This window comes from Polypterus senegalus, chromosome 12 (genome assembly GCF_016835505.1).
Source record: "Polypterus senegalus isolate Bchr_013 chromosome 12, ASM1683550v1, whole genome shotgun sequence".
Taxonomy (NCBI): domain Eukaryota; kingdom Metazoa; phylum Chordata; class Cladistia; order Polypteriformes; family Polypteridae; genus Polypterus; species Polypterus senegalus.
Window position 1 is genome coordinate 104,009,698 of NC_053165.1, and position 25,558 is coordinate 104,035,255.

A 25,558-nucleotide genomic window follows, 5' to 3' on the forward strand; every position below is an offset into this window, starting at 1 on the left:
TTCTATTCAAGTTGTCCTCCGATAATCCCCTTTATCTCATAAGCATTTTGACAGTGAGCTGACAGTGGCTCAATGGCGATTGCAAAAAGCAGTGGTTACAAGGGGAATCCTTGTCTAGTACCGTGTTCTAGTTTGAAGTAGTCATTTGTTAATACAAACTGAAGCTTCTGGACTGGTATACAGTAGTTTGATCCATGTACAAATGTTTGGGCCAAACCCAAGTTTCTCCAGTGTAGTGAAAAGATATTTCCAATCAATCATGTCGAATGCTTTTTCTTCATCCAATTATAATAATATTTCCAGGGTGAATACATTACATTAAACAGACGATTGGAAGCTAAGTGTCTGCCTTTAATAAATCCAGTTCGGTCATTTGATATTACCGAAGGAAGCAGTTTCTAACAGAATCCCACTTGATAAGAAAATGGTGACCCTGACAATATTACAAAATGTGCTAACAAGAAACACATTGTACTTTTCCCAATTTGCAACACAAAGTCTGTTTAATAGCATGCTGGTAATGGAATTGATTCCTTTAAAGGTATTAATAAATAATAATTCATTTGGCCTCCTCACTGGTATCCTTTGTTCCAGCTACACGTGGCATATTCCAATTAGCTGGATGAAGAGTGGCAATCTGCAGCCTCTAGGATGGCTCCTAAATAAGTCAGGTAGGTTTAAACTTGACTGTCCTGAGAATAAGTTGACTTTCTTCTTTGTAATTTGGTATTATGTGACTAGCCAAACTGAAATTCTACTGGTTCATCCTCCCTTTTCCAAATGTTATGTTAGTCTAAATTGTATGAAAAGTGAAATTCTCAGTATAAAGGAGGGCAGCAAAGTGATGATGTGATTTCTGGTAACACTTTACATGACTCTCACTACTCTCACTACAATATAACTGCTGCCATAATGGGCACCACCTCGAAACAAATCTTTAAATTTGACAAATAAAGTGCTGTGCATCTATCTAAAGCCTGCTCTGCTGGTGCCATGTAGCCCACTTTCAGCCTCAGGCCTAAATCAATGAACATTCATGTCTTAAATCATAAAGGTGTGATATCTGGCAGTCATCAACTAATGGCCGTATTCCGAGAGTGCTTAGAGCTGCCTGTGTGGGATGTAGGAGGAACAACACACTACCCAGAAAAAGACACAGACACATACTAGCAAATAGATATTAGCAGTATAATTGTGTCCAGTATAGAGTGTTAGCTCCACAAGTGAACCAGGTTCAATGCTGGGAATCACCCTATGGAAAGATCATTCCATTTACATTGCTTCTTCGAACCTACATCAGCAACAAAATAACCACAACAATAACTCAAATCAATCTCAACACAAATAATACATTTATACTTTTGTATATTAAAGAATCCTTCAGCATTCAAATCCACAATGAGACTCTGTTGGAGAACCAAGATACTTTTTGTAACTTTAGGATAATATTGTTTTGGTACAATAAATCAGTGTCTACCTTGGGGCATTGCCATTCCTTTTCTATAAGTCTTTTTCCATATCGAGCCCAAGAAGATTTAGATAGCGCAAAAATGAAAACAAAGAATAAATAATAATAATAATAATAAATTAAACATGTATATGAAAGAATAATATTTAATAATCTAGCTATTTATAGGAGTGTATAAGAATTTCAAACACAAGAAAAAGGATTAAGTGTAACTCAAGTCTTAACCAAATGTAGTTTAAAGCTAAAAAAGCACCTGAGGTCACTGCCTAGTCTTAGAGAAGCCACCAGCAACATTTTCCAAGGTTAGAATGTCATAAACAAGTAACAAACACCCCTCCAGAAAGCAGGGATAAGATGATGGGAAAGCTAATACGTCCCTCTTATGAAGAGGAGCTAAGAGAATTAGGAAAATCCTTCAAACACCTCTCTTAATGAAGCGGTGTTCAGAATGATAAGAGAGCCGACAAGAGTCAGAAATTACTGGCAGCATTAGTTGGTAATAAAGTCCTGCAAGTTGCGAGTCAGATGACATGATGTATTAGATAAGGTGATGTACAGTAATCCCTCGCTATATCGCGCTTCGACTTCCGCGGCTTCACTCCATCGCGGATTTTAAATGTAAGCATATCTAAATATATGTCACGTATTTTTCACTGGTTCGCGGATTTCTGCAGACAATGGGTCTTTTAATTTATGGTACATGCTTCCTCAATTTGTTTGCCCAGTTGATTTCATACAAGGAACGCTATTTGAGAATGGCTGAGAAGCTACCCAATCAGAGCACGTATTAAATAAAACTCAATGATATACAATATGCTTTCCGCGCGGTGCTTCACACACTTCAAAGCTCTAACAGCTTGTATTGATTTTTGATTGTTTGCTTTTCTCTGTCTCTCTCACTCTCTGACATTCTCTGCTCCTGACGGAGGGGGTGTGAGCAGAGGGGCTGTCTGCACAGAGGCTGTTTGCTTAGAAGATACGGACGCTCCTCTAAAAAATGCTGAAAGACTACCTTCACATTGATCCCTTCATTGCGGCCGCTTTATCGTGGGTGCTTCGTATACTTAAAAGCCCAACAGCCCTATTGATTTTTGCTTGTTTACTTTTCTCTCTCTCTCTGACATTCTCTGCTCCTGACGGCACTCCTTTGAAGAGGAAGATATGTTTGCATTCTTTTAATTATGAAAAAGAACTGTCATCTCTGTCATGGAGCACAGCTGAAACTTTTGACTAAAGGGTGTTATTTCATGTCTAGAGGTCTCTAATAATGTTAAAAAACGTATTTAGAAGGTCGTAAACAGGTTTTCTATGCTCTAACTGCGAAAATATTAGATTTATAAATAAAGAATCCTATTTCATGGAAATTCATTTATCTGTCTGGAACGGATAAACCGCGATAAATGAGGGTTTACTGTATAACTGTGCGGAGAATATTTATAAACAGTGTGGGAGAGTTTCTAAGGGCTTAAAATATATCAAAATAACCATACAAACATATGGTTTCTACTTCACGGATTTTCACCTATCGCGGGGTTCTGGAACGCAACCCCAGCGATCGAGGAGGGATTACTGTCATTAGAAAAAGAACTATAAAAACAGATGAATTGTTTAATTAACTGCTCATTCCATGTACTGAGACATTTTTGCATAATTACATGCAAATAAAGAAATGTTCTGTATACTCATTTGATGTCCATTGATGCCTTCTTTGAAGATGGAGAAAAGTTTTTTTCCCACAGCAGGTGCAAAGTTTTTAAGTACTTAGACCATACTTACAAACTGTGCTGAATATCATTAATCTTCACTTCTTACTACAGGGATTTAAACGCAAACTTTTGGAGATGTGACAGAGCAGAGCTGACTACAGTGTCTTTATGCCACCCTGTAAATATAAAATGAAATGCAAAGTTTTTTTTAATAATCATTTTCTTCTTTAATGAAATTAATAACACTATCTTGCGGTTGGGTTCAGTTTCATCAACTAATTATTTTTCTTTTCTTGGTAATATAGAAACAAAGCTTGAACTTAAGGTGACTGGAGCCGAGTGGGTGCTGGCAAACATCAACGTCACTGGATACTACAGAGTTAACTATGACATGCAGAACTGGGAGAGACTTCTTTCACAGTTACAAAGGGACCATTCAGTAAGTGCTAAAGTCCAAGTCATTTCTGGTATAGACCCAACCTGAGCAATTAACATCACAAATTTCTGAGGCTTGATGCACGTAAGGAAGCTCTCAGCTGACCTTCACGGGGAGCCACTGAGTGTCTTATCATAAGGTGTCTTATTTTGGAAGGAAATGTTTATGATTTGAGTGCACTACCATAGCAAAAAGGGTGTGAAGTCTCCTATAGATTTCACAAGCTAGGCTAAATCTTTCCAGTCAGCCTGGAATGGGAGGCTTCGACTTTCTTAGACCAAAGGGGTCCCAGACATTCACAGTTCAAAATATCTCTTTAAATGTCTCAAAACAAACTGAAATATACATAAATGCCCTTCTAGGTAAAGGAAACATCAAAACTTTAGCTAATAAGAACAAATCCACAAGTAATCTTTACAAGTGCAAGATATAACAAAAAGAACAAAAATGATAAAAGGGCAAAAGGGTTTGCCTGAAAGACAATCTACAGCTAACAAGTCCCAATATACGATCCAAATGACAGTATCCACAAAACAGAATAAGCAATACTAAGAAACAACAATGGACTACTGAAGGATCCACTCTCAGTCGTCAAAGGCTAAGGGCAGCCCTTCAATCATGAAAACAGGGTGGGACAGTACAAAATTATTGAATAACAAACAAAATCAACAGAAATCACAAAGGAACAAGGAAAATAATGATTCATAACTAACAAAAACAACAGAAATAGAGAAAATAAATACAAGCCAAAGAATAGACCCTTGTTGTAATATAACAAAAATATAGTGCTCACAAAAATATGTATAAGTGTGTACAATTATTTTAAACATCCTCCATTTTTAAAAAGACAGATAGACAGACAGGCAGGCAGACAGGCAGATAGACAGACAGATAGATAGATGGTCAGTACCACAAGTTTGCATTTAAAGGATTTAATATTTGAATACTGCAGGTCCATCTTGTTGTGTCCCCAACAGGAATATGTCATTAGAGTTTTAGTTCAACCAAAATTTTCCTGGTTGAAGCCACTAGCAATCAGAATGCTGGAGTCTGCTTGGCGGCAGACTTCAACATATATTATAACTCTCCTGCTGGTACTTACTTCAAAAATTATATAGAAATATGAACTACAATTAGGCTTAGTTTCTCCGTAACCAACAAATAGGGCAGGTGTGTTGAATAATGTCGCCTGAGGCAAGGCACACTTCTGTCACCTGTCCCATATACAGTATATCCTTATCAGCCATGAGTTGATAAACTCATTCCACATACAATGCAATACAACATATCCTTGGACCAATGGTAAAAATAATGCATAAATAACATAATAGCTGGAAACAATGTGAAAAAATTAAAAGGATTAGTTTAAAATCAATAAATCACACAAAACAGGCACTAACAACACTAATTCTGCTAAACTGAAATATATATTTTTATTGAGTTTTGCAGTTGCGAAACTAAATGCAAAACAAAAGTCAGCCTCCTCCTGTGCACTTCTCTAAATACCTTGGTAGTTTCAAATTGTCCTACAAGGTAACGGCAGCAGCCATTTTTAACTAAACATGGCCGATGTAAACTTGAGAGACATGTAATAGACATTGTACCTGTGACTGACACCTCAATGACATTCCAGAACTTAACACAGTTTCAAGAAAAATTACCTAATTAATGCATACACATTACAATACGTGCAAATCGGGAAAATGAATGCCAGCATGATGCACTGACATGCAGCTTTGAAATGCACCTGCGCTGTTTTGAGACACGGAAGCTCCCTGTGCATCAAAGCGGTGACAAACTGCACTTATGACAAATTTTCAAACCTTTAAAGTGAAAATATTTTTTAAGGCATGTAACTCTCAAGGTTCATATGTAACTCATACTTTACTGTCAAGTCAGAATTTTTTTCTATTTAATTTTCTTTCTTTTTCAGCATTCTGGTGTGCGTTCACACTATCTATCTATCTATCTATCTATCTATCTATCTATCTATCTATCTATCTATCTATCTATCTGTTTGTCTGTCTGTCTGTCTGTCTGTCTGTCTATCTATCTATCTATTTAAAGATCTTATGTAAAAAGTCACATTTCCCCCTGGGGACTAATAAAGTCTTATCTATATTCTCATTTATTGTATTATTTCATAAAAGTAAAAACAAAACTGCATAAAAATGCTACCCAGACCAAGGGTGCCACCCGAGTTGATCACCTTGTCGCCTCTCCACACACGATGGCCCCGCTAACAATAGCGCATCAATCGATGCAGTTTTTACATCACTTGAGCTGGAATGCCAAAAGTTGGTTTTCAACTATATTACTGTAAAATACTATTAGAATCACTCTGTGAAAAGAAGTCTTTATTACTGTTATTTTTTAATATGAAACATTATAATAGAAATAATTGCTAAACAAAAATGTGGTATCTCAGTCTATGATAAAGTATGTAAACAAAAATTAAAACACTCCAACTTTCTAAATGGTTAACCAAGTCCCTACATTGACCTGTGTGCATGGTGTACAGAGCCCTCTTGGTGCCATTACAATGAAATTATTGGTCAAGGGAAGTGCATGAATCACAATTAGAGTTGCTTTCCTTTCCAAGCACTATTGTGAGGCTTTTCTGCTTGTTTGTTCATTACCTGGTGGTGAGGCTTTATGGATCATAAAAGGTCACTGTGACCCGTGAACAACCCTGAAGGTGATGGTTGTGACAGTTTTTAAGTATTAGCACATTTTTCACATGAAGCTCTTCTCTTTCTATTTTCAGATCATTCCCATAATTAATAGAGCTCAGATCATCAGCGATGCCTTCAGTCTTGCACAGTAAGCCTTTTAAATGTTTTTGTCTAATCTCACTCAGATCTTCAATGTACTTTTCCAGTGCTGCTTGCAGAGACGAGAGTGAGTGTCATTAGATTCAACATTCTTTTCTATGCGGAGAGATTATTTATTTTTTTAACTTGCAACTTCTTATTTATCTTTTCTTGGAAATGTAGCCAAACGTGAGATGCTGTTAACATGACAGTCTGAGAGTACTATTTACTGTTTGCGTAACTGTATAAAGAATGATTAAAAAAGATCAGGTTCCATCTCAGTATTTCTTCAAGTTTCCACTATTCAGAAGGTGTGAAAATGATGCTATATAGCGCCCGACCTGGCACAGACTTACACAGAGGCACGTGTAAAAACACACCAAGACTTTTATTTTCCTCACCAGTGGGGCACATCTTCCCCGTGAACCCCACAGGCAATACAAAGTCCCAAAAGAACTTAGACCACAACACACAACCCTTCTTCTGGTACTACCACTCCTCCCAGGTAACCTCATCCTCTTCCTCCTGATTCTGGCCCTGAGTGGTGGTTGCCGGCCCTTTTTATAGCCCACCTGGAAGTGCACCAGGTGCTTGATCACCTGCTTCTGATTGCACTTCCGGGCGGGCCTGTAGAGTGTTCCAGGCTTGCTCAGTCACCCATGCAGCACCCCCTGGTGGCCACCCCAGGTCCCAACAGGGCGGAGGAGAACTCCATCTCCCATGGAGCCCTGTGGGAAGCTGAGGCACCATCCTCAGCCAGGGAGGCTGACACCAAGAGGATCAGTGGTAGCCCAAGATGGAAAACTAGATGCAGAGATAACTCATAGAGTGCAGTGTGGATAGAACAATCTGAAGAAGGCATCAGGAGTATTGTGTGAGCAAAGAATTAATCCCCTTGGGATTAATAAAGTATCTATCTATCTATCTATCTATCTATCTATCTATCTATCTATCTATCTATCTATCTATCTATCTATCTATCTATCTATCTATCTATCAAAGGTTAAAGGTCATGTTTTTAACACAGTGGTAAGACCAGCAATGATTTATGGAGCTGAGACATAGTCAGCAAAGGGAGCACAGGAGTAGATGTTAGTTGTGGTAGAAATGAGAATGTTGAGATGAAATTGTTGAGAGTAACAAAAAAAAAAACAGCATAAGAAATGAGACCATCAGGGGTACGACAAAAGTGGGAGAGATATCTAAGAAAGTACAGGAAAGTAGGCTAAAACGATATAAACATGTGATGAGGAGAGACAATGAGTATGTGGGCAAAAGAGTTATGGGAATGGATGTACAGGGAAAAAAAGCAGAGGTGGATGGATAAAATAAAAGCAGATCTGAAGAGAAAGTGTAGGACCTCGGAGGAGGAGACGGACCGAGCTGTACGATGAAGGTTGATCAAGCACATTGACCCAACATAGAAGTGGGAAAATATGAAGAAGAAGACGAAGAAGAAGCTACATTTATGTTGATGAGCTGAAGGTACAGTGCTAAGCTCAGCAGCACAATCTTAGGAGACACAGACTCCATACTTGTTTTTTGGATTCATGGCTTTGTTGATGGTGTTTAATCATTTTTTTAAATATTTTTATAACATCAGAGTGTTTTTTGCCAAACTTGAGCTCCATAAGTAGGATTCAACACATAAACAGGGGTATTTAAGAAACCAGGTTTCTGCCTTACATGGGTGACTTACCTCATCCTGGTTTTGTGTGTGCATGTAAATGCAACCAGTGTAACAGTGTTCCACCCAGGTCAGAAATAAGTTTCCTCCGGGGACTCTTGGTTTTTGCCCACATCCCAAAGTGCTGCAAGGTGCTGTGAATTGGCCTCATATGAGTGAGTTTGGCTATGTGCCCCATGACAGGCTTCATCCAATCTTGATAAAGTGTGCAAGAATGGAAATGAATGTTAAAATGAAAAGCTTGAAAGAAATTTTATTACACCAGTATTTGTGTATATAGTCAAAGGTACAGTACATGACCAAAAACAATGAGGACAGGTTTGTGATTAGACATTACATTAATTCCTTGTAGCCTCTCTCCCTCTTTCTGTGCTGTTGGGCAATATGATGGCTTACTGGTTAGTGCTACTGTCAGCCTAGTCATTCTAAGTCTAATTTCAATTTACTTTTATTAGGTGCTCCTTTTCTTAAAGCATAAGTTCAATGATTTTCAAGTCAAAATTATTTCTTCACAAACATTGTATACATGTTTTTGTGTTTCAAAGTCCAAGATATTCTATACAGTTTTAAAAATATCTTGGCTCCAATGTTGGTTTACGTTGGAAATAATGGGAGAAGAAGCAGCACTGGAAAATAAAAGCGTAAAACCTCCTGAATATGTCCTTGTTGACTTTCATAAAAGAAAACATGCCAACCATGTTTCTGATGCGTGTTTGTGACAATAAAAGGATTCTTGAAATAATCATTTTATGCTATAATTTTATGTTACTATAAACAACATGGTTGCACCAGTGACTAAACCTTGAAAAATAGTGTTACCCAAAAAAAATAAAATGGTGGCATAATATGCAATCAATTTTTTTTAAGCCAATAACTAAAAATAACTGAAAAATAATTCTAAACCCGGGTGTCAAAACTCTTTTGTGTAGCCCTCCAGTTCAGTCCTTGGCTGCTGGACTTCCTCCCTTCCCTGTCTTTTTTTTACATTAAATATATTAAAAGCAAGTAACATTCCATACAAACAAGTCAAACTTAACTAAAGCTAAATGCAATTCAACCCTCACCCAATAGAAAAAGAAGACGGCCAACAGTCAGAGTAAAACTTTAAGATCAGAAAAAGAGGGAGGAAAGTCATTTTTCCCAATATTAAAGCTTATTCTTTTTTTTTTTTTACATTTTATTGATTTTATTAAAATCAAATAACATTCCATACAAGCAAGTCAAGTTTAACAATAACAAATCATCCTCCGCTCATAAGAAAAAGAGCAAGGCCAGCAGAGTAAAATTTTAAACTAGTAGAAATAAATAAATAGATAAATTAATAAATGAATAAAAATAAGTACAATAAGAAAAAGTGGAGAAAATCTGCTTTCTCAATTTAAATGCTTATTCTAAAATGTTATTGATTAGATCCTGCCTGGTTTTGAAAGAGTTTTGTACAGATCCTCTAAGTGAGAATTTGATTTTTTCCAATTTCAAATAGTATATAACAGTTACCCACTGACTTAAAAGAGGTGAAATAAGATTCTCCCAGTTAAGCAAGATAAGTCTATGTGCCAATAGTGTAAATTGTAAAAGTAAAGACAATTACAGGTTGTCCTTCTCCACTTTAAGCCCGTCTGGAAGTACACCAAACACCGCTGTTAATGGGTTAGGAGGGATTGTGACATCAAGGCTGTCTGATAGGCATTTAAAGATTTTTGTCCAGAATGATGTTAATTTGCTACACGCCCAAGACAAATGACTCAATGAGGCTGGAACTTGATTGCAATGTTTGCAGGTTGGATCTTGCCCTGGAAACATTTTGGACAATTTTAAATGAGACAGATGTGCTCAATAAATCATTTTAAGTTGAATAATTATATGCTTTGTGTATATGGGGCTCAAGTTAATTCTGGGCATAGCTACCTTCCACTCCTTTTTTGAGATGTTAAGTGAAAGGTCCTTTTCCCACAGTCCTCTTGGATCTTTGAAAGGGAGGGACTGTAAAATGTTTTTATATATAGTAGACCCCCGCGAAGATGCGGTTCAGGGTTCGTGGCGTCAGTCGTTCGCAGATTTTTCCTTAGAACCTAACTAATAATTGTTAGCGGAAACCACAAATATCCTCCTCAATTTTTTATGGCTTTTTTCGTGGCAATACTGCACTGTAGAGAGAACAGGAAGCAACCGTAGAGGAAAAGTAGCCAATCTAAGAGCGTACTCTACTAGAATTTAAAACTATAACTCTCAGCAGTCCCTGCAGTTGCTCCGATTCGTCTTCTGCTAAAGAAGGATGTCAGCGCGGCTTCACTGTCTCTGGGATTGAGCTGCTGCACTAGACTAGCCTGTCAGCACCAGCGTTTACCTCTGTGTGCCTATGTGCAGCTAGTTCAAGTGCAGACGGCTCGGTTAATTACTGAATTTCATCAATGGCATCAGTTGCACCTTGTACATATTGTTCCATAGTTTTTAAAATAGTTTTTACAGTTCATTGGCAGTGTGTAAAATGATCAGTGTTGCAGTAATTGTGATGCTATATGCATAAAAATAAATGTGTTCCATTATAATTTCATTTTATCTTTGTGAATTGTCACATTTACTTAAAAAGTGCAGAAAAAAGCATTTGGCGTCCAGGGATGCATTAACCCCCAAGTATGTGGCAGTTTAAGGGTTAAAGCCCCAAGATGCTGTTGAAACGCCCTGCACCTTCTAAAGCTTCTGGCAATGAAAATGCGCTTGCATGAATTACAGTACATATAGCAGTAACATCGGTATTTTATATTCTAGCACTGCGAGAGACATAGCAGTACAGTATACAGGTTTACCTTTACATTCTTTTTTTAGGTAATGTATTAAACTGAGGTTGAAACTAAATTAAAATGTTTTGGGTGCGTATTTAGAGCATAAACTATAAAAGTAGGCATTTTTTTAACCACATCCATAATGCGTGGTTTTTCACAATTCGTCGGTGCTCTAGGAATATAACCTCTGTGAATTTCGAGGGCGTACTGTATTAAGGAGATGCTGTCCGAGTCCTCAAGACTGATCAATATTTTTTCCGGCATAGAGGTACGAGGGAGGTGAGGAAAATTGGACAGGTTTTGTTTAACAAAGTTTCTAATTTGAAGGCAGTGAAAGAAATGTGTTACTGGAAAGTTAAATTTGGAGTGTAATTGTTCATAGGATGCAAAGACCATTGTCTATGTACAGATCTCTCAGTGATTTAATCCCAAATGTTTTCCAGACATTAAAAACTGTGTACGTTTGAGAGGGTGGAAAAAGGTGGTTCTTGTGCAGAGGTGCCACAGATAAAAGCTTCTCTATCTTAAAATACTTCCTACATTTGTTCCATATTCTGAGTAAGTGAAGCAAAATTGGGTGGTTAGTATATTGGCAATGACTTGTATTTGGGGTACAAAGCAAGGAAAATAAAGAAGTACTTCAGGATTTTATTTCTATTGCAGATCAAGCCTGTGTATGTTCATCTATTTATCTCAATGTCCAGGTTTTATATCTTGTACATTTGCTGCCCAGTAATTAAATTGAAAGTTATTTAGAGCCATGCCGCCTTCCGCCTTAGGTCTTTGTAGGGTCGCCCTTTGGATACGTGGATGCTTTGAATTATGAGGTTATGGTTGAATCTAATTTCTTAAAAAATGATTTACTGATGTATATTGGAATGTTTTGAAATAGAAAAAGAAGCTTAGGAAGGATATTCATCTTGACAATGTTAATTCTTCCAGCTAAAGTGAGATGAAGGGTTGACAATCTATGCAAGTCTTGCGTAATTTTGTCCATACAGATGTCAAAATTGTGTTGATAAAGAGCATTATGTTTACTTGTGATGTCTACCCCTAGGTATTTAAACTGATCTGTGATGATTAAAGGGAAGGTGTCCAATCTAGTATTGTGTGCTTGAGAATTCACTGAAAAGAGCACACTTTTATTCAAATTAATTCTGAGACCGCAACTCTTTTGAATATCTGCTAGTGCTGTTAGGACTGCAGGCACAGTATTTTGTGGATCTAATATATACAGTACCATATAATCTGCATATAGTGATATTTTCTGTTCAAGTACTTCTTTGATAATCCCCTTTATCTCAAAGGCATTTAGCAAATACTGTAGCAGTGGTGACAAGGGGCATCCTTGTCTAGTACCACGTTCTAGTTTGAAATAAGTAGTCAGAAATAATGTTGTTAATACAAATGGACTGGTATACAGTAGTTTGATGCACAAATGTTTGGGCCAAACCCAAATTTCTCCAATGTAGTGAAAAGGTAGCCCCATTCAACCATATCAAATGCTTTTTCTGCTTCCAATGATAATAATACCTCCAGGGTGTTAGACTTTGTGGGTGATTATATTTCATTAAACAGGCAACACAAACTGGAAGCTAAGTGTCTGCCTTTAGTAAATCTGGTTTGGTCTTGTGATATTGCCAAAGGAAGCACCTTCTCAATCCTTCTGGCTAGAACTTTGGAGAGTATTTTAACATCATTATTCAGAAGTGAGATGAGTTTGCATGATGCACATTGTAATAAGTCCTTATTTTTCTTATGTAAAACAGTAATCAATGCTTAGCAAAATGTTACTGCAGAAATACTGCAGATTTTATTCTATCTGGCTTCTTTAAATGTTGCTAATAAAAGGGAAGCTAATTGAATTGATTTTTATTATATAAAATTTGATAGGGTAGCTATCAGGGCCGCTGCTTTCCCACTCTGAAGTGAGTTTATAGCATCTAATAATTTTGAGAGTTTGCATGTTCTCCCCGTGTCTGCGTGGGTTTCCTCCAGGTGCTCCGGTTTCCTCCCACAGTCCAAAGAAATTCAGGTTAGGTGCATTGGCGATCCTAAATTGTCCATAGTGTGCGTTTAGTGTGTGTGTGCCCTGCGGTAGGCTGGGGCACTGCCCAGGGTTTGTTTCTGCCTTGTGCCCTGTGTTGGCTGGGATTGGCTCCAGCAGACCCCCGTGACCCTGTGTCAGGATATAGCGGGTTGGAAAATGACTGATTGACTGACTGACCTGGACACAGCAGCAGCTTCATTCATAGGCAGGAAAGTGCTTGTGGGAGATCAATTTGCGTCAATCACTTTGGCACTTTCTCTCCTCATCTATTAACTGATAGACCTTTCAGCACCCCTAGGTGGGTTTTTAAGATTAGTTTGTCAAGGGAACACATATAGAGTACTGTAAGTATTAAACATATATAACACTATCAGATGTAAAGCAACAATAAATAATCATGACACAATAAATATGATAAAAGACAAACTTGGATTTTGGAGTCCATGTATCATCCAAAGCTGTAAAGTCAGTAGAGGTTTGACATTTACAGGGTCAGAGAAGACCTACACACTGTTTTTATAAGTTTCATTAACCAGAGGTTTCAGAATGCAGACTTTTAAAGCAGATTTTTGAACTTAGATTTATTATTGGATTTGGTATTAAAATAACTTCCACATGAGGTGAGGTCTGCGGTGGGTTGGCACCCTGCCCGTGATTGGTTCATGCCTTGTGCCCTGTGTTAGCTGGGACTGGCTCCAGCAGACCCCCGTGACCCTGTGTTCGGATTCAGCGGGTTGGAACATGGATGGATGGATGGATGAGGTGAAGTGCAGCTTATAGCTATAAAGTGTAAAAGTGCAACAAGGCAAACTGATCTCCTGTTTGATTGGCTTGTGAAAACCCTACTAATGACATCTTATGGACTAACTTCATCAACTTGGGGCCATTAGTGACTGCAAATTCTCTTCCATTTCATTCACTTGATTTATATTGCAGTTTGGTTTCCCCTGAAAGCAAATTTAAAATGATCTTCTTTTGCCTGTACGGCATTCTATTTCTTTCTCATTTATTTCTTCTTTTCATGCTTGAGTAGCATTACATCATTGCTATCTGCAATATTGTTGACTCCTGGATTTTGGCGAGATTAAAGTATGGTCTGTGTCACATGGCAGGGTCACAATTGTCACAGTTAATATTGTGTAACAGAGACAGCCTTGACCCTCTTCCATCAGGAGACACATAGAAGGAAGATTTATGAGAAATGAAGGGGCAGACAAAAGGAAAATAAGAAGTTTAATCATGAAATCAAAAGGCTGAAGTGATGGATCAGATCAGGTTAGGAAGCATGCACTGGTACAGCACGTTGCTGCACCCACCACACGATGAAACAACTCGGGATTCTTGTTGACAACCCCCCAGGCAGACACATTGTCCAGTACTGGAAATGACCCTCTATCTGCTGCAGCCAGGTGTTACGTTGGAATCCCCTTGGCCTGGTCCAGTCGCTTGGGTACTCAACAATGAGGATCCTGCGAGATAGATCACCCTCGAGGAATCATACCACATGGCTGTAGTGCCGTAACTGAAACTTTCTTACAAAGTCAAACCAGTGGTACCAAAGGAGTCCAGTCTAAGTCTTAGGCCACTGGATAGCGTCCATGTCTTGAAACCATATAACAATTCAGGAAGCACTAGGACTCTAAAAACTTGGACCTTCGTCCTTTTGAATAGATATTGGGAGTGCCGCACACCCCTTTCCAGCAATCTCATGACCCTCCATGCTCTCTCAATCCGTCTACTGACTTCATAGAAGTCACCAGAGACATGAATGTCACTGTCGAGGTATTTCTAAAGGCCTGGATGTTGGTTTTTATCCAGGACACTCGTAAGTCTGGACACTTAGACTCCTCGCTCAGTCTCTCAAGAGCCCTGATCAGAGCCTCCATTGACTATGTGAGGTTTAAAAATCATCAATAAAGTCAAGATCAGTGAATCCCACTTCACCAACAGACGCCCCAAAGCCGCTAGTCCCCACGACCTTGCCCAACAACCAGTCTGTGCAAGCACTGAACACAGTAGGAGCAAAAACACCTTCCTGATGAACTTCAGAATCAACTGGGAAAAACACAGAGGTCCCTGCCTCCACTCTGCACAGCAGTCACAGTACCAGTGTGCAGGCCAGCTATGATATCCAGCAACCTTGAGGGGATCCCACAAAGTCTCAGGATTTCCCACAGGGCAGCTCGATCAACTTAGTTGAACACTTTATGAAAATCGACAAAGGCTGCAAAGAAACTCTGCCAATATTCACATCTGCACTCGATGAAAACCCTCAGTTCCAGGATGCGGTCGATGCTAGACTTCTTAGGCATAAAACCAGACTGCTCCGGTCACTGGTAGATGAACAAGTGATCACAGATCCTATTGAGGATGACCCTAACAAAGACCTTACCAGGCACTGAGAGCAGTATAACTCCCCTGTAGTTGTCGCAATCTAGGTGATCACCCTTCCCTTTCCAGATAGGGACAAAAAGTCCCATTTTCCATTCAGTTGGGATGACGCCCGTCTCTCAAATGAAAGCAAAGATTGCTTACAATGCCAGGAGGACAGCCTTACCACCAGCCTGGAGAAGTTCATTCTGGATACCACAGATCCCTGCAGTGTTCCCTACCTTCAGCTGGTTCTCCACCTGTGCAATCTCAATGAGAATAGATGGTTCACATCTGAAAGGTTTCCTTTCTCCTCATGCCCTTCTCTATAGCACTGAGAAAAAAAATCTCTTCAGGTATTTGGGCTGGTAATTGTACAAATGAAGCTTATTGGAAATTTAGAATGGATCCCGTGTAAATGAAAATGGATGTATCCATATGTGTGACCTGCAGTGGATTGTCATCCTTTCTAGGTTTGGATTCTTTGTGAGAGCTAATCGTGCTTTTTGTGACTCTCCAATGAACACTGCAGACTGGTAAAGTGGATGGATCGCAAAATTAACCTTTTAACCTCGTGCTGACATTTTTATAGATATATTTCGTGCAATCCAAGTTGTTCTCCCCCTTGTGATGGGTGGCATAGTGCAGTGGACTAGGAGACCACAGAAGAGAATAACATGGAGTCTTTTCATGTGCAGCATCACTACTGCAAATGTAGTGCAAATGTAATACGTGCTCTACATGGTCTAGGCAGATGAATCGGACATGATGGCAGTAAAAAAGTAAAATGCAATCTTTTGTGAAGAACCAAGTTGTTCCCCCATGATTCTAGAGGGCATGTGACCCAGCAAACACTAGGGGAATTGCTCTTCTCTGTTCCTAGTGTGCCAGGAAGGACTTAGATGAAGATAGAAGACCTCCAGATCAAATGAGAGCAGCACAAAATCCTGGGCTAGGAGAACAGAACAGGTTCCTCCATTATTTGGTCCATCAATGCAGTGGTTCACCTAGAAAACTGGTCTTTCTAAAGTAGGTGGTACCCAAAGTTTTTAGTTTAGTGAGTCAAAATGTATTTCCCAAGGAGATCCGTGTGACAAATTGGTTTGGGGGAATGGAGAAATGCCATTCCTATTTTAGGAACCACTTAAGCAAGCTGAATCAATATTAATTCAATTGAAATATGTAAAGCTCTTTCTTTCAATCTCCAACTTACAGTTCTGAATGTATTCTACATTTTCTGCTCTGTGTTGTTCAATGACAAACAACTTCCAAGAATTAGTGTTTCACAGTAGATAAAGTTGTTTGAATATGTAAAGATCCCCTTCACTTTATATGATTTTTACGAGGATTTTCAGTCACTGAATTCCCTTACACAATCTTAGCAAGTTGGGAGCAGTTGCATTGCACTCCTGTGACTGTCGTTCATGTAGTTGGAAATTTCCAGTGACTCAGTCAAACTAGTTTGTAACTTACCTGGACTAAATCAGACAGATTTTGTGTTAAATTTTAGAGACGGACTCGTGTATATGCTGACAACCAATGTGTGCTCGCCCAGTACAATGCAGCTATGAGGAATAACAAATGAGGGTGTTTTGAATCTTCAAATAAAAGAAATTCTTGTGTTCCATCAGAAAACGGGCAGAAAAACATGAATAAAAACCAGGAGATGCGCATAAAAAAATTAAACAAAAGAAAAGATATAAAGCAAAATGAAACCAAAGCCCAATACAATTGGCAATAATCGTGGACGAAAGAACAAGAGCATGAAAACCAAAAGTACACATGAGAAAAGAGCACAAAGATAAACTTTAAACACTTCAGAGATATATACACCGTGTTTTGCAATAGTTAACAGGTAGACCCTTTTTAATGTCTCTTCTTCTTTGTGTTTATTTTCAAAGGGCAGACTATATCCCAATCATGCTGGCCCTCAACACCACCAGGTATCTCTCTAAAGACACCGAATACATACCATGGACTTCAGCCCTGGAAAATCTGAAGCATTACTTTCTTATGTTTGATCGCTCAGAGGTTTATGGACCAATACAGGTGTGTACATATCCACCTTAATAAAAGTCTTTCCAGTTGCTGTGTCTCTGTCATTTCAACAAATGGCGCATCACAAACATTAACACTGCTTTTACAAATCTCATTACAAACAGCATATTACAGAGAGATATACATTGCATGGTGCACTGCATACATTAACACTGAGGTCTACGTTGATTACTTAGATTTCAACTTGTCTTAGTCAGGTAGTGCATCTCATTTTTAACGATTTCAACATTTACATGTGATATGCATACATTTTCAGACCCACTTGCTCCTTTTTAGGGTCCTGGAGAGGGGAGAGTACACTCATGCATGTGGCCACACTGGACACATTTAAAGTGACTTTTCAATTGAAAGTGCATTTCTTTGAGAGGTGGGAGGAAAATTGGAAAAGTAGGAGAAAAAAAAAAACAACAACAGAGACACAGACTTTCCACTCCATCCAGGCAGCAACAGGGCCAGGGCTTGAAACCTGCTGCTCTGGGGCAACAAAACTAACTACAGCACTACCATGGCACCTACTGAAAGAGCTAATTCAAGAATCTAATTGAGCGTGAAAGAGGAGAGACACATAGTCACAGCTACGTTGGCACTGTAACATTAAGGAGGGGAACAGAGTACGACTGGCAGCAAGTCTTCTTTCACCAGGCATTTCCTGTGGACTGTAACATTGTAAACAATGAGGTCTTTAGGATTTGATTGTTCATTTTATTATTGTTTGATAAATGCCCCCATTGCTTAACAGTTACAATATGTTAAATCAGCGCCATATATTTTGTTCACAAAACTAGCTACCACAAATAATGCTGCCTTGATGTTTTTCCAGTTTGTGAGAAAAGTACACGTAGCCCTAAAAGATCTTTGCTAGCCTACCACCTATACCATACAAAGGAATCAACATCAAATGATCATTTTCATATTGGAAAAAGCTCTGCCCATTATCCTTGATTGACAAGCGATGTAACCATTGTGAGAGACACCAACAGACTACAGCTGCAGACCTCCAGAGCTCCAGTCTGTTGAGGAGGTTCTTGAGGAGGTTGTCTCCTATTATATGTCAATGACATGCCTGGTTACACTATGGTTACGATTAGGGTTGGGGAGGGTAATCTGACTCAAGTTGAGTAAATAACACTAACATTAAAAGAGCCAGTCTTTAAAAAGAGGTCCTTATTAAATAAAACCTGTAAATATAGTGAAATGATGGCATTGTATTTCATAATAATTAGATTACTTTTTTTTACACATTTTTTTCTGAATTTATTGACTCATCAATGTGTATTGCTATAGTTTTTCATGGCAATATATTTTTCATAACTGTCATTTTATTATTTCATTTCAGTTCATAAACACAAATAAGGTTTTCAGGCATATACAATTTTTTGAAAAAAAAAAGCTAAAGAAATAATTAATGCTCCAAAAACTGAGTAAGCAAATTAATAAAAGGCAGTCTTTTTCAAAACCTAAATGTAACTATGACTCCAGACTGCATTCAGCAAGTTCAGTGAAGGCAGTAGATGGATGACAATGTGAATGTAAACCATCTGTTTCAGGCTTACCTCCGGAAGCAAGTTCACCAGTTGTATGAGCATTTTGAAAACATCACAGAAAACTTCAAGGAAATCCCATCTGCTCTCACAGCTCAGTAAGTGTTTTTCTTTTCTGCCTCTCTGCTAGTCGTTACTTGATAATAAATAGAATAAGTTTATTTTCTGTCACGTACCAAATTTTATTCAGTGACTTAAGTATAATGTAATACATTATTGTACTTTCATTCTTTTTTTATTTCCTTGTACAGCTCATCAGTCATCTCAGAGCCTACCATAATAAATTGACCAATGTGTCTACCTCTCTAACTTTTAATTGTGGAAAAAAGAATTTGAAACAGACACAACCACACTGGAATGCCCCTATTTAAGCAATAAAACACAGGCAATTTAAGCAATAGAAAGCGTCAATCGTTATTCTTTATCTAAATCTCGCAAGAGGCAACAAGTGCATATATACTCAGCAAAAAAAGAAACGTCCTCTGACTTTCAACTGTTTATACTTTCAGTAAACTTAATGTGTAAATATTTGTATGAACACTAAAAGAGTCAACACCATAAGACATAAACTAAAAATGTTTCACAATGTGTCCCTGAATGAAGGGAGGCTCAAAATCAAAAGTACCAGTCAGTATCTGGTGTGGCCATCAGCTGCTTGAAGTACTGCAGTGCATCTCCTCCTCATGGACTGGACCAGATTTGTCAGTTCTTGCTGTGAGATGTTACCCCACTCTTCCACCAAGGCACCTGCAAGTTCCTGGACACTTCTGGGGGGAATGGCCCTAGCCCTCACCCTGCGATCCAACAGGTCCCAGATGTGCTCAATGGGATTGAGATCCGGGCTCTTCCACTGCGAGGATGATCAGCTGTCCTTCCTGTCTCCCTGTAGCGCTGTCTTAGGCGTCTCACAGTGCGGACATGGCAATTTATTGCCCTAGCCACATCAGCAGTCCTCATGCCTCCCTGCAGCATGCCTAATGCACGTTCACGCAGATGAGCAGGGACCCTGGGCATCTTTCTTTGGGTGTTTTTCACAGTCGGTAGACAAGTCTCTTTAGTGTCCTGCGTTTTTACAACTGTGACCTTAAATGCCTACTTTCTGTAAGCTGTTAAGGTCTTAACGACCATTCCGCAAATGCATGTTAATTAATTGATTATGGTTAATTGAACATGCATGGAAAACATTGTTTAAACCCTTTACAATGAAGATCTGTAAAGTTATTTGGATTTTTAAAACATTATTGTTGAAATACACAGTCCTGGAAAAAGGGACGTTTCTTTTTTTGCTGAGTATATTATTAGTAACATGTTACAAAGAAAAAAGTGTCCTCTGCGCTATATTTATACAATTCATTGATTAGGTCACTACTCAAAAAAGGAATTCATTACATAATTTGAAAACTGTTAACATGATTGGTTACACCTAGTTGTTAACTGGACATGGCAAACGTTGATACCTTTAATCAGGGGTTCTTAAACCCTGTCCTGGTGACCCCCTGTGGCTGCAGGTTTTTGTTCCAATCAGATTTCTAATCAGTGACGACACCTGATAACACTGATCTCATTTAATTAGCTGGTATTCATTTTCTGTTATTCTACATTCAGAAAAGCACAGCAGCATGATTTTTACATTTATAAGAAACTTAGAAATATTCCTGTTTTTGCTATGGATTTAAATGCTTAACTCTCTTTTATTATGTTTTGTCCTTTCTCTGTGCAGTTTGCTCCCTTCATAACGTCAATTAAAAACGAGCAGAGCAGACACCCAGGCAAACAGCACGGAATCATTAAAGGCTGCAACTACTTTAGTGTCAGACCCACAAATTAGTAAATAATGGATTCATTAAACTATTAGAACACTTAGAAAAACAGAATGAAAATTAAAATGAAAATATTGTTAAAAAGAAAAAAAAAACATTATTCCCATATAACTACTTAGTGCATTTTAATATTTTTTACTTACTTTTCTAATTTCTATATTGTTCCCAAAACAGGAAATCTGGGAAATAACAGTTCACTTAATTAGCTCAGCAGTCCAATTAAAAACAGAGGCTGGTTGGAACAAAAATCTGCAGTCACAGGGGGTCCCCAGGACCGACATTGAGAACCCCTGCCTTAAATGACCATAAATGATTGATAGTCCTGTTAGCTTAGGGTGTACCTGACTTTTTAAATGTATTATTTTTTATTTTTATTTTTAGGAGACGTATGAGTTCCTGTCCAGATTTATCCTGTTTTGAACAAAAAGGACCAACATTTAATTTTTTTTTTATGATCCAGCTGGGTACAAAACAAGAAACTTAGTATTATAGAAGAATGGTTATGGCATAAATATAACATTTTATCTTAAGGGGTTATATAAAATAACAAGAAATATATTTATTATAGTGAATAATAAAATAACAGCATCAGCTTTTAAGCATAAGCTCAGAAAGATATGAGACTCAGACACATGCTACAGTGGTGCTTGAAAGTTTGTGAACCGTTTAGAATTTTCTATATTTCTGCATAAATATGACCTAAAACATCATCAGATTTTCACTCAAGTCCTAAAAGTAGATAAAGAGAAACCAGTTAAACAAATGAGACAAAAATATTATACTTGGTCATTTATTTATTGAGGAAAATGATCGAATATTACATATTTGTGAGTGGCAAAAGTATGTGAACATTTACATTTATAAGAAACTTAGAAACTTTGCTTTCAGTATCTGGTGTGACCCCCCTTTGCAGCAATAACTGCAACTAAACGTTTCTGGTAACTTTTGATCATTCCTGCACACCGACTTGGAGGAATTTGAGCCCATTCCTCCGTACAGAACAGCTTCAACTCTGGGATGTTGGTGGGTTTCCTCACATGAACTGCTCACTTCAGGTCCTTCCACAACATTTCGATTGGATTAAGGTCAGGACTTTGACTTGGCCATTCCAAAACATTCACTTTATTCTTCTTGAACCATTCTTTGCTAGAACGACTTGTGTGCTTAGGGTCGTTGTCTTGCTGCATGACCCACCTTCTCTTGAGATTCAGTTCATGGACAGATGTCCTGACATTTTCCTTTAGAATTCTCTGATATAATTCAGAATTCATTGTTGCATGAATGAAGGCAAGCCATCCTGGCCCAGATGCAGCAAAACAGGCCCAAACCATGTTATTACCACCACCATGTTTCACAGATGCGATAAGTTTCTTATGCTGCAATGCAGTGTTTTCCTTTCTCCAAACATAACGCTTTTCATTTAAACCAAAAATTTCTATTTTGGTCTCATCCGTCCACAAAACACTCTTCCAATAGCCTTCTGGTTTGTCCACGTGATCTTTAGCAAACTGCAGACGAGGAGCAATGTTTTTTTTGGATAGTAGTGGCTTTCTCTTTTTCTGTGCAACCCTGCCATGCACACCATTGTTGTTCAGTGTTCTCCTGATGGTGGACTCATGAACATGAACATGAGCCAATGTGAGAGAGGCCTTCAGTTGCTTAGAAGTTACCCTGGGGTCCTTTGTGACCTCACCGACTATTACATACCTTGCTCTTGGAGTGATCTTTGTTGGTCGACCACTCCTGGGGAGGGTAACAATGGTCTTGAATTTCCTCCATTTGTACACAATCTGTCTGACTGTGGATTGGTGGAGTCCAAACTCTTTAGAGATGGTTTTGTAACCTTTTCCAGCCTGATGAGCATTCACAACTCTTTTTCTGAAGTCCTCAGAAATCTCCTTTGTTCGTGCCATGATACACTTCCACAAACATGTGTTGTGAAGAGCAGACTTTGATAGATCCCTGTTCTTTAAATGTCACAGGGTGCCCACTCACACCTGATTGTCATCCCATTGATTGCAAACACCCGACTCGAATTTCACCTTCAAACTAACTGATCATCCTAGAGGTTCACGTACTTTTGCCACTCACAAATATGTAATATTCGATGATTTTCCTCAATAAATAAATGACCAAGTATAATATATTTGTCTCATTTGTTTAACTGGTTTCCTTTACCTTCTTTTAGGACTTGAGTGAAAATCTGATGATGTTTTAGGTCATATTTATGCAGAAATATAGAAAATTCTAAACGGTTCACAAACTTTCAAGCACAACTGTAGGTGCACATTGGAACAGGATTCAAATTCCACTCTTACATAGTAAACATGGCTGAAAAAGCATGAAACACAGAGACCTTAAAGCAGGGGCGCCCATCTCCAGTCCTGGAGGGCCGCAGTGGCTGCAGGTTTTCATTCTAACCCTTTTCTTAATTAGTGATCTGTTTTAGCTGCTAATTAACTTCCAAGACTTCCAGTGGCCAAGACTGTAAAAAACACAAAGAAGCCACTAAAATCAACTATTTGCACTTATGAATGATTTCCGTTGTTGTTTGCCGATGCCTGCCTGTTTTGACATTATCTCATATGCTATGATTCATCTGATTGCTCTTCTGGATCCTGAAAACACCATTACTGGCTCTCATGCTCCACACTAATTGATTATGACCTACCGTTCACACACAGCATCCTTATGTTAAGTGACACTCAAAGCCCAGCGCAAACAATGTGAGGAGAATTCTGTAGGAAATGATGAGCCTCATACAAAGTTTTCTTTTGTGGAAATGAACAAAACAATGCAAAGACTGTTCTCTTGATGAAAAACTTTTAATATGTTTTAAGCAGAGCATTGAGCAGTTTGGAATCTCTTAACACAGGAATGGCAATGTATCCAGATCTCATAAATCACTTTGCCTGCCTAATAAAAATAATAAGATTAATTCTTATTATTAGCTTTTACTTTCCACATTAACAGCCAAGAAGACCTATATTTTGTGGCTCAATAAAATACAGTAGATTTGTGGCTTCTTGAAAAGACAGTAAAAAAAGTTCTTAAGTATAAATATGTGTAACTGTAGTAATTTGCTACTTCTGTGATCACTGTAAAAATTGGAATTGAATATGGCTTCATCACTCTTTGTGTTCTTGCATTTAGATACAGCCAGAGGGTTGCTGTGTGGATTGCCTGTGAGCATGGACTGAAGAAGTGCCGCGACTTGGCTTCTAGACTGTACAAACGATGGATGGATAAACCCTCCGCCAACCCGTAAGTTTGTCTGTGCCACTTAGGAGAAGCAGATGGCCAGGGGAAATAGAGGGTGAAAAGGCCAAGATGGCCAGTACGTCCAGTGGCTCAGGAGTTCAAAGGCTCAGCCCCAAGTTTTTGTTTCAGTCATGTTGTCACACAGATGGCAAATCGTGATTTATCTGAATTTTTGCTAACAAATTACATTATGAAGACCTAGACATTATCAAGTGTTTTTCTTCTCACTAGACATTTAAAAAATTGTATATTTGCTGATTAAACCTTTAGTACAGACATGTCTGCACATTATTCTCTTAACTCACTTGTTTATTTTAACTCATAAAAAGTCTACAGTTCTGGAGAACATACCAGTGATCACAGAGTTCTCTAAGAACCCAGTTTGAAAGCTGCTATCTCACATCATACAGCTTACAAAATCAATGGAAAGGAAATACTCAATCTCTTGCTACGTCAGCTAAGGCTCAGTGGCTAACTAATGCAGCTGCTATGAAAGTGCTCGAATGTGAGTAAAACAGTGATTGTCAAAAAAATATATGGATTTGTATTTTCAGGAATGCCTTATAATGGAGCCATTTGCGGTTCAAAAGGAGTTTAAATATGGTGTCACACTTACAGATGATCATAATGGCATGCCTTTACTGTTTTTCTGTTACTAAACAGCATTCATCCAAACCTGAGGTCGCTCATCTACTGCAGTGCGATTGCTTCAGGAGGAGTGGAGGAGTGGGATTTTGGATGGAAAATGTTCAGGAATACAACATTCACTGCTGAATCTGACAGGCTGAGATATGCCCTTTCTTGTGCAAAGGAGCCTTGGCTATTGAATAGGTGAGGGTCAAAAAACTTTGAGTTAATAATGTTTTTACTAACTTGAGTAACACTGTAGTGCTATAAGTGGTCTAGCCATATCTCATTTGGTATGGCTGTGCATACATTCTCAAAGATACGTGATCCAAGTCAGGACTCTTGGGCAGGTAGGGTGGAGAAATCTATTTTAGCAGCATTCGACATAAGACAAGGGAGCCTGTCCATTTCCAGACCAGGGTCCACTAAAAACACACACACACACACCTTCATGCTCACATGTGGTCGATAGAATCAACAGTCAACCCAACATAAATGCCTTTGGGGATGTGACAGGAAAACAGGTTATCTGGAAGAAAACCCACCCAGACCCATGGGGAATCTGGAGACTCCACAATGACAATAGCCAGACACAGGATTCAAACATAGGATGCTTAATCTGTAATGCAACAGCATTAACCACCATGCCACCCATATATTATATTATATTATATTATATTATACTGTATTGTTTCTCAACCACCAAGTTGTAAGCCACTTGGGTTGTGGGCTGCCTCTGGTGGTTTCTGAGTTGCCATTGTTTACAATGGTAGTGTGTCGTGGTGGGTCACTCCGCTCTGACAATCGTGCTTAAATTACCAGGCGGTAAAGACTTTGACAATCACTCTCTATTCACTAAGAGGGACACCCCACTTCCTTCACTGCGTTGCAAAGACACATTCATGGCATAAAATGGGCCACGACACCAAAAAGGTTGA

The 25,558-nt window shown here is 38.5% G+C and overlaps 1 protein-coding gene across 2 annotated transcripts in view; it reads left to right on the forward strand.

The window, feature by feature from the left end:
• Window positions 1–25,558, forward strand: part of LOC120541449 (aminopeptidase N-like) — an 82,578-nt gene that overhangs the window by 40,618 nt on the left and 16,402 nt on the right. For both annotated transcript variants that reach the window (XM_039773087.1, XM_039773088.1), the window contains exons 11-17: window positions 595–671; window positions 3,480–3,613; window positions 6,378–6,433; window positions 17,215–17,362; window positions 18,919–19,010; window positions 23,886–23,996; window positions 24,657–24,824. In XM_039773087.1, the coding sequence (XP_039629021.1) occupies window positions 595–671; window positions 3,480–3,613; window positions 6,378–6,433; window positions 17,215–17,362; window positions 18,919–19,010; window positions 23,886–23,996; window positions 24,657–24,824 (786 nt within the window). The remainder of the gene's footprint in view (window positions 1–594; window positions 672–3,479; window positions 3,614–6,377; window positions 6,434–17,214; window positions 17,363–18,918; window positions 19,011–23,885; window positions 23,997–24,656; window positions 24,825–25,558) is intronic.